Genomic DNA, 13570 nt, shown 5'->3' with positions numbered 1-13570 from the left:
TTATTCTACGTTAATAAGCATTCTGTTATTAAAACAGGCACAGAGGCTATTTTCAAAGATCTCTAGAATTTGGCATGCTAATATTTCAGATGGTTATTCACAATTTAGAGAATGTTAGTATAACAGTAATAAAATGAGCTACAGAGTTGAACGATTCAATTAAAATGCAGAATGGGGGGAAGCAGGAAAAAAGTTTTGTACGTGGCAATATATATAGTCTGTAAACTACGAGACGCTCAGAAGAACCGTATTCTAAGGTGGTGGTGTTTATGCATATCCGAGCCCAGATCCTGGTAAGTCTTTTCCCCAACAACAAGCAGATGAGAATTCTACCCTCCCCCTGGAAAAAGCCTGAAACTGTAAACAGTTTTATTTACGTGAACAAGGCTACATTAACATATTGAAAAATTAAACAACAAAACATGAGTCCAAAACTAAGCAAAAGCATGCAATCTCTGGGTTAAGAAGTCTTAATCATATATAGCTACGTTTTAAACTTCCATTGTCCAACCTCAGGTGATGAGTTTTCTATAATATATAGCAACTGGGGTTTTTTTGTTTGGTTTTTTTTTTTTTTTAATTATTGTGTGGACTTTTTTCTAGTTTGTGCATTCGTCTCTTCCCAACTTCTTTTCACCATACTTCATGCAAAAAAATCTACATCTGAAAACACCGATTCACTTTTTTTTTTTTCCCCCAACAGTGTAAAAAGGTCTCTATGATCTATGCATGGTTTTGCTTCCTGTGCAGTCATACTTACAGTTTTGAGATCTGGCTACTGAGAAATCAGTTACTAAAGTGCAAGTTACACAAGAATAGAAACTATTTATATGCAGTTTCTTACTAGTTCAGGGTCCAAAAGAATGTGATTGTTTTACGCAGATCTAATACAAGGATATATTTCCTTCCAGACAGAACATGATTTGGCAATTACTTAAAAATGAAGTAAGAGAAAATAATTAACTTCATCATCCATAGAATCACTGGACATACAAGCCAATTAATGCATAACACCTGGGCTTCTCATTTCTGCCAAAAGAGACTGGCACTACTTTCTTTTCCATCATATTATTTTGCATGCTCAGGGGGTGGGGGTTGTATTTCGTATTCAGGATGAAGAATAAATTGGTAATTCTGACCCTGAACTGTTCCAGTATTTGTTTGAGAGATGACAGATAGAAAGCAAGTGGAGACTTGAAATGAAAACATTGCATCTTCAGAAGGATGCCTTTGTAAACACCCCTGCAGTAACTGAATCCTCTCAACATGAAAAAATAGCCAGATCTCACCCACATCATAGTTCGTATACAAGAAGTCATTTTATTAATCTGATGAGCTAAATGATGTTTACTGAAGCTATTTACAATTACTGTAACAGAATTCAGAAAGCTAGACTTTTAGCCTAGAGTGTCAGTGGTATTTCAAGCTACACAATGCAGCTCTTTACTGGGCTTATACAATTTAGAATTTAGTGCAGCAATCTTCCCGACTCTTAAACTTCAAAACAGCATAGTTATATGTAGTAGCCATCATGTAGATCAGCTGGTGGAAGAGAACAAAATACAGGAGAGTAAGATACAACAAGGTGACAGCTCAAGCCCGCTTGGGCAACTGTCAATACTTTTACAACAGACGTTATTCTGAGCTTCTTCCAGGGTGAAGATGCAAGGTAACTTGCCACTTAGCTGGAGAGGATAACCTACATATAGGCGGCCCAAGGCTGTTTCGTCAACAAACGGTATTACATCTGGGTTTGGCCAGCATGAGGTTAGAAGCTGGCAGCTACAGGAAGATGAAGGAGGTCATCTCGCTAACGGCCCTTTTTCCAACTACCACCTGTAATTGGCACTGCAGAGTTGGACTAGTCAAACTGCCTGGGTCCAGCCAAGAAAACCAAGAGGTTCCAACTGATTCATCAAATAAACTACAAAATTGCAAAGAAGTAGTGGACATAAAACAGAAACAGTGGGTAAAAGTAGGATCTTCAAAGAACATGCAAATAATTTTTTGCCAAGGATGGGGAAGGTGGATTAAGATGACTTCTTAAAGCAAAAGTTTGGGACCTGGTGACTTGTAATGATTAAACCATAGCAGTAAATAATGGTGATTACAGCTCACCCTCCTTAATGTCTAGTATTGCTATTTTCAAGATAGACAAAATTTAATTTTAAAGCATCTTAAGCCTGAAAGGAACATGTTACACAATAAAACAACAAAAAAATACTACCCACCAATGCTATGACAGTGGCACCAGCTCCAGCACAAGCCACAATGAACAGGTGATAAGACATGTAGAACTAGAGAAAAAACGTTAAAAACATTGAAGTAATTGAGTATTGTATAGAATGCATTTCAACTGTTTTAGAGAATAAGGATAATAAAATCATCTTCATAGCAAGGTATTCAAAGCTTTAGAAAATAAAAATGTTCTGAAATACTTTTAATTTTTTGGATGACCTAATAGAAAAATTTCAGTGTTGTGTTGAAATCAATCTCTTTATACTATTTAGTATTAATTTTCTCCAAAACCTTTTATCGAATTATTTATTACACAGTGCTCAAGTGACCTGTAGGCAAAAGCTGCACACAGGTTACATTTCTGTACCTCATTCGTGTTGCAGATGTTCTCTAAAATCGGGCCACAGGCTTTGCCAGGTACCGCATTCCAAGGGATAATACCTGAAATACCACAGCAAAAGAAACAACTAATTTTGGCAATCAACACACACTTTCTGTTCCTCTGTCATCTTTTCCGCCCACTTGCCAGTTGTGTTCCCTTTCTGGGCATCCGCGTGTTGACCGGTGCAGCTCTGAGTTGGCAGGAGAAATTAAAACAACTCACTCAAGTTGCGCTTTCTCCTTATATATTGAGGCTCGCTGCCAAGGCATGTTCTCAGATGTGGTTTTCCCATATGGCAGCCAAATGGTTGGTTGGGTGTTTGCACTTCAGGGCCAGTCACATACTGCCTGCTCCCCCACTCAGCACTGAAAGGGATAATCTGCATCTCAGAGGTACTTGGCCCCTTGCAGGATGGCACGCACTTCCTGGATTAACTTCTACTTCAACAAGTAACTACTGTAGAAGAGTGTGACTATGGAGCTAGAGGGAAGAATTACAGGATTTTTTGTTTTAGTTCCAATAGGTAAAAAGCATTACGTGAGTACTGGTACAAGAAAGTTCAGTCTGCCACACCTCATGTGTGCCCAGTTACTTTTCTTACACAACTGAAAATCTGAAAAGTCAACAGGATCTAGTAGATTTCAAACAGCCTGAACTTCTAGGCCTGTAACAGACGTAAAGCTTAAGCAAAAGCCATTTGAAACAGGAGAAAACCACTTTGTCTCCCCACCGCAACTTACATTTCAAACTCAGCTGGTTGGAATAAGCAACTCTGTAAGGGGCAGGTCACTGAAATTAGCTCAGCATGGCTTTCGAAAAGATTTTATCGGGTTTACTTTAAAACCAACTTCTTCTCTGGAACTGCGATATACAGTTGAAGCCTTTTAGCTACCACTTCCACCCAAAAATGTGAAGTCAGTTAAGCAACACAAGTTGCCTGTTAATGAGTTGCTCTCTCCCAGTCACTTACTGAAACCCAAATGATTTTACTGCCAGAGGAACAGCACAGCCCTACACAGTGCTCATACAGCTGCAAACCACCAGGAGAAGCAGAAAGGTGGAGGAGCACATCCTTGCATTCCGAAGGCTTTGCTGCTGAAGAAAATTTCTTCCCAGCCTCTTGTTGTCAGTTGCTAAAAGAGGATGCAAATATTTAACTGATTTGAGACTTCTCACTTTTAAAATTAGTGCATCTTATCTTCTCCTACTGGACTTGCATCCCAGATAGGAAAGCAAAACCGAGTTTTCTCACTTTCTCACAGCAGAATCCATTTTCTGTTTCCAATGACTTAGTCCAAAGAAAGAAACATTCCTAAAAACCGCCAGCTAAAATGAAGCCAAAAGTAATGGTGGCAAAAGCTCTTCCGCACAAGGGAACGTGAAAGGATTAACTCTAGGGAAAATTCACCTTACGGAATGAATTACTTGAAAAACCTAACCTATTTTAAGCTACTGTCCCACTCCTCTGCTACCTGCACCCTCCTTGGATTTCTGTCATCAGAAAGCAGTATTAATTCATTGTTAAGGCAGACTTTTGATTGCAGGGTTTTGGTCTTTTAACTGAAAGTAATTGTTAGAGGAAAGTTCAGGTATTATTCATATTTAAATGTAAAAAACAGCTTTTTGACAGGAAAGAATATATGTATATGTTTCAAAACCCAGAATCCAGTTATCTATTTCTCAGCACTGTTTCTAAGCAGTTTATTTTGAGGCTGATCTATTTTTAAACCTAGTACTACAGTATTGGAAACCGCTACAAAATAATTTTAGATAAATGACTTGCCAGTTCAGTTAAATTGATTGCATCTGGAAAGAGATCAGTGTAATCTGAATTAATTAGAAAAGTAATAGCACATTCAGAGATGCAAGATGCTTTTGCATTTGGTTCATTTGATAAGGCTAAGACAAAATTACTGAAGACAGACCAAGGAGAAACAATAAAGCATTTAATCAGGATTAAAATGAGTACCGTATTGCCTGATATCCACGCAGATCTGGTCCCCTGGAACCGTCACGTTTGTCTGAAGAGATTTGATGACTTCGCAAGTTGACCATATGTTATAGAACATAAAGACAGGCACAGCAGAGAAGCCAAAGACCCCAAGCCAGGCCACTCCAAGGACATAGGTGAGGAAAACAAACTGGGCAGAGGAAACACAAGCACTTCATATTTATTCTTTGAAAAGAGTACTGGAATTTTCCTTAAGAATGTTTCAAAATAATCTTTAAGCGTACTTTCAGAAATCAGTTAATAAAATATTTGATTTCCAAGCATAAATAAAATCAGTATTCTCATTGCTTACAAATACTTTGGCAGTTTAAGCGCTACTGATAAAGTAATTCAGACGTTCCCTTTTTCAGCAGCCTGCTTGAGTAAACAGCTTGCCCTCCTGAAAGAGCAGTCCACTCATTTCTCAAGATTCTCTGCTAAGCAAGGATGCTGGTTGTAGGCTAAAACCAATAAAATTCCAACAAAATTAAAAAACCTCATTAAATTGATTTAACTGTAACATATTAGCATTTCTAGACAACTTGCAAATCAAAACAATAGAGTGAATCAGTGTTCACAGAGCTCTCCCATACTCCCTGATTGAGATAATTTTAAATGTAACATTTGAATTACCTATTTTTAAAAACATACCATGACCATTATAGCAGATCAGAAAGATTCAGTTGATGCAATACACATTGCCAAGATGAAAATCAGTTACTTCACCTTAGTGAATCACGGATTTTCCATTGAAATTTGCTGATTTGGGTTTACTCTTTTTTAAAAAAAATATTATGTGCATTTTCTTTGGTGAGATTATAAGGTATGGCACTTACTGCTTTGGAAACCTCCAGCTTCCCCCTCCCACCGAACCTCTTCCTTCTTCTAAGGTTTATAGTGAAACAGCAGCTCTGGCATCAGTTCCTAGCTGCCTCCTCCTGGTGAGGCTAGGATTTGACTCCTACTTGGAGAGCATGGGAATGCTGCTACATCTTCAATGTTCCCTTTTCGCTGTTATTTAACTGTAGGTGGACTGGAAAGGCTTTACTTTCAGTAAAGCAGTGATACTGTACTGTCTTAACTTGAAACCTGTGTGCCAGAGAACAGCAGCAAAGATGGGAAAGGCTCTGAGGGGGCAGGGGGGCAGGTTGTCTCAGCCTGACCCAGAACTGACAGACTGAACTTCCACAGTGGCGGAAGGTCGCATCCTCACAGGTTTTTGTCCAGATGCACTAGATGACGCCGCAAATGTTACAGCAAAGGCTGAGCAACTGGTTAGGTTTTACAGTCAACAAAGGTGGTGTGTATGGAGAGGCAGAAGTGCTTGCAAAACTAACACCCATAAAAAACCCAGCTAACCTTTAATTTATACACAGTTGAACTGAAATATACTGTTTCTATTAGACAGTGACATACACCAAACCTGTATGTTTTACATGAGAATTGAGAATTCTCTTTTTGGATTTTGGTAAGGACCAAGTGGACCAGTTTAAAGGATTTCTGTAGACACACTACAAATAAAAAGTGTGAGCTTGCATATGTGAATGTGGAAGTGTGCACAAGAGGAAGAGCACAAAGCCTTTAACTCCTAAAATAGCCAGTGAAAAACCCCACTCACTCTCATACTTAATGCAGTAACTGTGGGAAACGGCTATTCTGCATTACCCACAGCCAACACAAATAACTTCGGGAAGTCTGAAGTTTGTCTTCTGTAATAACCTTATTCAGGATGGCTGGGATTGCCTTTCAGGACCTCACCTGGCAGTCTAATGGAGGAAGAAGTAGAGAAGGTCTTGCTCAAAAAGGAAAAAAAAAAAACCAGCAACATCACTGTATGTCCAAAAGCTTGTTGTCCCTACCCAGCTGCAGCCACTAGTCTGTTAGATATTGTATTTGCTTGCAAACCTTGTTCTAACCCTGGTGTTTTAAGCAGCTCTACCACTATGAAGCAGCATACAGGGATTTTTATGCCATGACTGTTACCACAAAACACCGAAGTGTCTTACCAGAGCTCCAAATATTACTTGGCTGCCAAGTTCTCTCCTTCATTGTGTGAACAAATACGGGCAAACATGAAAACACATTTTTCTATCCTATTTCCACGTATCACACTGGTATTTGTATAAGCAGCTGACAATCATGTGCCTGCAACTACTCAACTGCACAAGCAACTGTCTACACTAATGAGATGCACATACAGCTATGTTTCTACTGTTTTCTGGATCTTTGGAAAACAATGCTTTATATCTAATTTTGCTCCTCAGTGAAGATCATACTTGCTAGAAAAAAAGCAAGTGAATAGCTGCCTAACTGGAAAATGACTGGCATATAAAAAATGCCGTATTTTTATTAGCTCTTGAAAAATTCAGTAAGTATCCAACAGCACAGTGGAAAATTGTTAACTCTCTTGAAAATAAACATGCATCTCTTTTGTATTTAACTAGCTGAAAGTACGTGTTTTTTTCAGTCCAGGATACAGATCGTATATTAAAATGCAACAATCACATCAAAAAGCCTCTTCTCTCTTCACCCACACTTTCCCGTGGGCAATCTGTCATACTGCTTAGCTTCCTCCATAACTATGAGCTTTGAATTCAGATTTTCAGAAATAGCTTTGAAATCCTGTCTCAGAAACATAGTTATGTTTCTGTTCTTGCAGAGTGCGCCCTAGGGGGCAATGTGGGTGAGAATCTGAAGTTTTATTTTTAGTTAAGCTTTGTTTAAAATTTTGTTCTGATACAGAAGTATACTGGAGGGAAGACAATTTGTAACTTTAAGGCCCTAAGCGCTTCAGCTTTGTGAAAAAGACTCACTATTCTATCTGTATGCTTTTTGCCATCTGCAAAAGCAAGACAGCAATACTTGATTCAAGTGCAAAGATGCTGCGAAGCTTCATTCATTAGTATTTGTCTGAAGGATGCAGACATCCTCAAGCTGAACTGACTATGGAAGTCAGAGGCATCACAGTTTGTTATTTAAATAGCTCTGCAAACCACAGCCATTTTAAAGTCTGCCTTTAAGCATCACTACTGTGCTCCATGTTTAAAAGCACAAATTTAATTTTGTCTCATATTGAATGTTTTGAAATTACCAGTCTCCACCAACTTAGTTTAGACCAGTGGGTTCAGCTTTATGACAGGGGAGGCCACAGCAGCACCCCAACAGTCCATCTGCAGAATTTGCATTTGACCAAGCATCCTCAAAGATCAAAGAACCAGCAAAGGGATTGACTCTGACCACCCATAAGGATTTAAACAAGCAAGGCAGCAATATACTGTTGTTCAAAAACACAGGAGTCAAACCGAGCCCAACAGGTTTTAGCAAGTGAAGACTACTGTTGCCATTTCTGATGCTACTCACCATTCCACTGATGCAGCGGCCACAGGCTGTCGTTTTGAACTCTCCATGCAGCTCCTTCACAGCACTTGTTGTATAAAAACCTTCTGCCAAAAGGATTATTCCATATAAGAAGAAAAACGATGCAATGCCATAAATTACATACTGCATTAGCTGTATTCTAAAATGGAAAAAGAGAAAAAGATATAATTAGATTTCAGTCCTATGAAAACAAAGTCAGTCTTCCCAAGTCATAATATGTATGAGATAAGTCGCCCTCTAGAAATACAGTTCAAGGCTCCTTAATGCATTTTAAGCAAGCAGGCTGCAGGACAGCACCGATACAACCATCCTGCTTTTACAGGTAAGCAATACTGTGCATTAGTCTCGCATCTGCTTGAGCATCCCCTGTTTGTGCTGCTTCTTACAGTGATTGGTATTAGGCACCAGCTTGAAGTCGCAATTTCATGCCTCCACTATGGAGACATTTTTTTTTCATGTTATTGATACTGACACCTAACTCAGGGAATATCTGACAGGGAAAACATGGGTCTTTGAAATAGCAGAGGCTGGAGCTGAAGTACTGGGTGAACTACCAGGCTCCGTGGTAGCCCCTCTGGCTTAGGAAAAGGAAGCAGTCCCTGAAATTCACCACTTCCACCTGTAAAATTAAGTTAATGTATGTTTGCCAAAATTCGTAAATTCAGTGATACTTGCCTGATACAAAATTCAGCAAAAGTGCAGTGACTTCTGATGAGGAATGGTTTGCTCTACACCCTAGGATACTTCCAAGTAAGAAGATAGTTTCCATCATGGCAGTGCTGGGCTCCCCAAAGTGTAATTAAATCTTTTTTAAATGAAATATTTAGGAAATGCTTCCATTTGAGGTACTCTGGAACCACCCAGAGGATGAAGTTCTCCAGGCACATGGTATAAGCTCTGCCCTTGGATATTACTTGAGAAAGTTCTCAATGCCTTAAAAATCTACCATCTGCAATGACACTCTTACGGTATTTTTACTCTAGCTAGAATAGGTAAATGGGAACAATAATTTCTAAATATTATCAATCAGATTCAGTATCTGAAGTTAATTCTTTTAGAAGACCAGAATGCCAGGTCTTCCATACAGCACCTCTTCTGGTCTCCCAAAGTCATACTTTATGATTAGCACAACTTCTCCAGAACTTATCCCTTCTTAAAAGTAATTTGATTGTTGAGATGGTGTTGGATGAAGCTATTCACAGAACAAAGAGGTTAATTTTATACATCCATATTGCCAGTTTTCTAAAGATAAATACATTGGGTTTTTTTCAGTTCTTACCACTCTCCACCAAGTAGCTGCTAGCATAGATCTCCAAGGAGCATCTGCATGTTTTACCTTACTTTAAAGAGAATTGATGACTACCATTTATATAGTTAAATGTTATCCAGGCAGATAGCACATCCTTTGTATCAAAATAGGATATTGCTCATTTAAAATTGTATGTGGAAAGTGTTATGTTTGGTTTTCCAAACTGATTAAAAATAACAGGATACATCTGTTGCACCTGTGCTGTAAAGCATGAAAAAATTAAGCTAGGATTTGAGAGACTATAGCAGAATTTATTGCACTATCAATAATCATCTAGGAGAGACTCAATGCATGTTACCAGAAATTAGTAATATGAAACCCAGTTAAAAAAGAAATAATCTATTCCAAAGAGTGCTTTATTAGCATATTTTTAATTTATTTTAAGTTTCTGTTGCCTGAAATCATTTGCCCCTTTCCAGCACCTCTTCTCCCTTGCCCTCGTTAGGCCTCCACACAGTCCCAGACCCCAGCTGCTTTGGTAGGAATTAGGCATTTCCCCAGCTGCTGATGCTGACTTGACAGGAAACATTGTCAACAATTCTCCAAAACTTAAAACTTGCTGCCTGTTAGGGCTGCTTTTGCAATTTCTTCTATTTCGCTCAAATGAAAACTGATATAAGAACAGGGTGTTTTGATACTCAGTAGCTAAAGAACAGCTGCTTACAGTTTCTCGCTAAATTTTGTGGCTAACTGCAGGGTCCTCATCACTGGAGCCGGGGAGGCAGCACCCAGCCACAGCTGGGGTGTAAGGATGGGTGGTGGGGGACCCTGGTGGGGTACAGTTCCCCAGCCATGTGGCAAGTCTGGGCACAGAGGGCCCTGCAAAGCGGGGAAGCCCTAAAACAGTGCTGTGGGACTGATGCCAGTGATCCCAGGGGATGGGAAGGGGTCAGTCGTGCATGCAAACTGGCAGATCTATGTCTGCAAGCACATAAAGGGAGTCAGTGATGAAAGAAAAGATGAAAAAAAGGAGAATTAAGTATGTCAGGTTGGACCTTGATAACAAAGTCTTCAAATAATGTCCTAAAAGCTGGGTCTTGGGGGCAGGTAGAGCAAAACATGCACGTCTTGTTTGTTGCCAGCACACCTGTGTGTGCAATGCCCGCAAGACTGCACTGCATGGGCCTCCTCGTCAGATGCACGCAGCCTGCACAGGGACCCCTCCCAGAGCCCTTGGGTGGCTTTCAGAAGGTTTTGGCTGCCCTTCCTCACGTCACCCCCATCCCAGGACAAAGATGTTTCCAGGGACCAGCCACGCACTGTGCCAGGGCCAGTGCTGGCCCGTGGTAAGCAGCAGCAAGAGGCCGAACCCAGACCCAGCCAGCATCCTGACGGTGGTGCGCAGTGGTCGTGAATCACAGCTGATGCAAAACTCTTCACTGCTGCAGGACAAAAGGCCTTTTCAAAGCCCTGAAGTGCAGCTGGAGGGGCCACATAAGGCCCAGCATATTCAGACCACCAGCCCAGAGCCTGGTCCCTCACTGTCAAGGGAAAGGAGAGGGTCCCACTGGTGGGGCTGAGCACTGAGTGCAGGCCCTGAGGCAGGCCTCCAGGCCTTCCTCTGGTTTCACGGAGAAGCCTCAGGAACACAAAGGCCTGAATATTTAACCAGTATTTTTTTTCAAAGGCTATGGTTGCAGACACAAACATTTAAGCTCTTCCCAGACTTTCCTCTTTTTTCTCATTTGTAAAATATTAGTCCACCTTCTTCTGAGGGGGGATGGACCAGAACACTTCCCTATTACTCCTGTCAGCCCTTCAAACTTTGTGTCAACAACAAACACTAAATCTACCCTCTTTCAGATTAAAATCATTACCCTTTTTTTTGTCACTACTAGCCCTGGTGAGAAGTTTCTCCATCTTTCTTACAAGCCCCCTTTAAGTACTGAAAGGCTGTAATATCTGCCTGGAGCCTTCTCTTCTCCAGGCTGAACAACCCCAGCTCTCTCAGCCTGTCTTCATAGGAGAGGTGCTCCAGCCCTCTGATCACCGTTGTGGCCTCCTCTGGACTCACTCCAACAGGCCCATGTCCTTCTTATGTTGGGGGTCCCATAACTAGACACAGTGCTCCAGGTGGGCTCTCACCAGAGTGGAGCAGAGAAACAGAACCACCTCTCTCAATCTGCTGGCCATGCTTTTTGTGATGCAGCCCAGAATACTATTGGCTTTCTGGGCTGTAAAGTGCATGTTGTCAGCTCACGTCCAATTTCTCATCCATCAGTATGCCCAAGTCCTCTGCAGGGCGGCTCTCAATCCCTTCATCCCCCAGTTTGTATTGATACTGGGCATTGCCCTGACCCGTGCGCAGGACCTTGCACTTGGCCTTGAACCTCATGAGGTTCGCAGGAGCCTACTCCTCAAGGCCATCAAGGTCCCTCTGGATGACATCCCTTCCCTCGAGTGAACTAACTGCACTACTCAGCTTGGTGTCATCTGCAACCTGCTGAGGGTACACTCAGTCCCACTGTCTATGGCACTGATGAAGCTATTAAATAGTATTGGTCCCACTATAGATAGGTGAAACAGGATACATACTCTGGTTCTTCAGGCATGAACACCAAAAAACCCACCAAGTGCTGTTGGACGAACAAGCAACCTAATACTCATGGATAGAGACTGAGGTTTGAATCCATCTCTACTCATTTAGCATGACAGTGTTATGAGAAATAATGGAAATGGGAGGCATACTTACACTTCACTCAGCAAAGCATGGTCACTGGCAGTCGTGGAGAAGTGCTGTTCGAGGATAGACACAGTTCCTGTGAGTGCCACATGGCCACAGCCGCAAAACAACGCTACCCCCGAGAAGCAGAGAATGGTTGCCACAAGCGAAGCATATGGCACTCCTCCTAGGCACTTAATGCAACATTCAAAGCAACCTAAGCAGAAGACAAAGCAAAAGAAATGTTATGAGCAAAAAGCAAATTATGAGGAAAAGAGTATCTGTCCTCCACATGGTAAAAGCCACTGGAACTAAAAGGCCCAGGCATTGACATGCTAAGCAAAAATCTATAGGTGGTGCAAGACAGCATCACCCTCTAAAGCAGTGACCTACAGATCTGTTGGTATGGACGCAAAGCTCAGAAAGTGGGCTGAGTGCTCCCATCTTTACAGGATATCAAGGGGAGATCGATGAGACAGCCTATGAAATGGAAAAAGAAAAATAATCACTTGTCTAAAGTGATCCATTGCGATTCAGCTCCTCATACAGAGCTCACCACATTTCAGCATTACTAACAGCAGGAGCACCAGCTATGGTGGCACCATTCAGGAAGCCAGAGAACCAAGTACTCAAGACAATGAAGCCTGTTGGAAAAGTAAGAGATACTGTGCGCTTTCATTGGATGAGGAACACATTTAGGTCTGTAAAACTTAACTACTCTACACTTCCCTGAGTGTATTTTTGTATAAATCTGTATGAAGTTATAAGTATACAGGTATTTTAACAACAGAAAAATGGAATGTGGACCAAAGAATTGCAACTATTATTGAGAGCAGTGAGACAAAGCTGTACAAGACATTTCCAGCTTTAGAGGATACACTGGATTTACAGTGATCTCTGAATACAGTCTGCAGTAGCATAATCATAGTTTTAATGAAATTTATCATTTAAGCAGTCTAAGTTAACTTAGCCCCCCCCCTCCCCAACTGCTGTTTTATAAACATTGTAATAAGGAGGTTGCAGCTGAATTTTCAGGTTCCTCCCAACCCATGTGGCCTGAAAACCCATCTGCTTGAAGAGCTGGGAAATGTAAATAGGAAACGAACACGGCTTTTAACTGCACTATAATGGTAATGGCAATCCATACCAATTTATTACTTCAGGGTGATGGTATTAAGCTGTCTCCATTAATGTGCATTTCATACAACTGCGCAAAACACAAGCCATTAAGACAACACTTAATGGAGCAACCAGTGTTGCACGTTGCAGGAACAGCCCGCTGCTGCTATGGGAAGGTGCTAAATGGACAAAGCTTTGAAGGCAGGGAGGCAGCTGGCAAACGTGTACATCACATCACATCTTCCTGCCCTAAAAATTCCTCACAAAGATCAGCAAGTCTCCATCCGCCACATGAGGCAAGTTTATTTTTATCCCCCTCCCCTTCCCACTAATGAATGAGTTGCAGAGCAGGCACTTCCATGAAGCACTGGGGAATAATATGCATCCGATAATTGAAAGCTTTCCCATTTCGTAAGTGGGAAACTCTTCTTTTAGAGAGTCACTAGCAAGTGTCCCAGTCAGGCTTAAGGAGCTATTACGACTGAAATTACT

The 13570-nt window shown here is 41.1% G+C and overlaps 1 protein-coding gene across 8 annotated transcripts in view; it reads right to left on the bottom strand.

Annotated features, from left to right (window-relative positions):
• Positions 1-13570, bottom strand: part of GPM6B (glycoprotein M6B) — a 112065-nt gene that overhangs the window by 2661 nt on the left and 95834 nt on the right. For 6 of the 8 annotated variants that reach the window (XM_080375707.1, XM_080375711.1, XM_080375712.1 and 3 more), the window contains 5 exons: positions 11990-12176; positions 7971-8127; positions 4590-4761; positions 2606-2679; positions 2232-2297 (listed from right to left, as the gene is read on the bottom strand). In XM_080375707.1, coding sequence (XP_080231833.1) covers positions 2232-2297; positions 2606-2679; positions 4590-4761; positions 7971-8127; positions 11990-12176 — 656 coding nt within the window. Of the gene's footprint in view, positions 1-352; positions 1543-2231; positions 2298-2605; positions 2680-4589; positions 4762-7970; positions 8128-11989; positions 12177-13570 lie in introns of those variants that run through there. The other 2 variants (XM_080375709.1, XM_080375713.1) reach the window with 1 other exon arrangement.

This window comes from Falco punctatus (assembly GCF_963210335.1).
Source record: "Falco punctatus genome assembly, chromosome: 2".
NCBI lineage: Eukaryota > Metazoa > Chordata > Aves > Falconiformes > Falconidae > Falco > Falco punctatus.
This window is presented reverse-complemented; position numbering and strand designations above follow the sequence as displayed.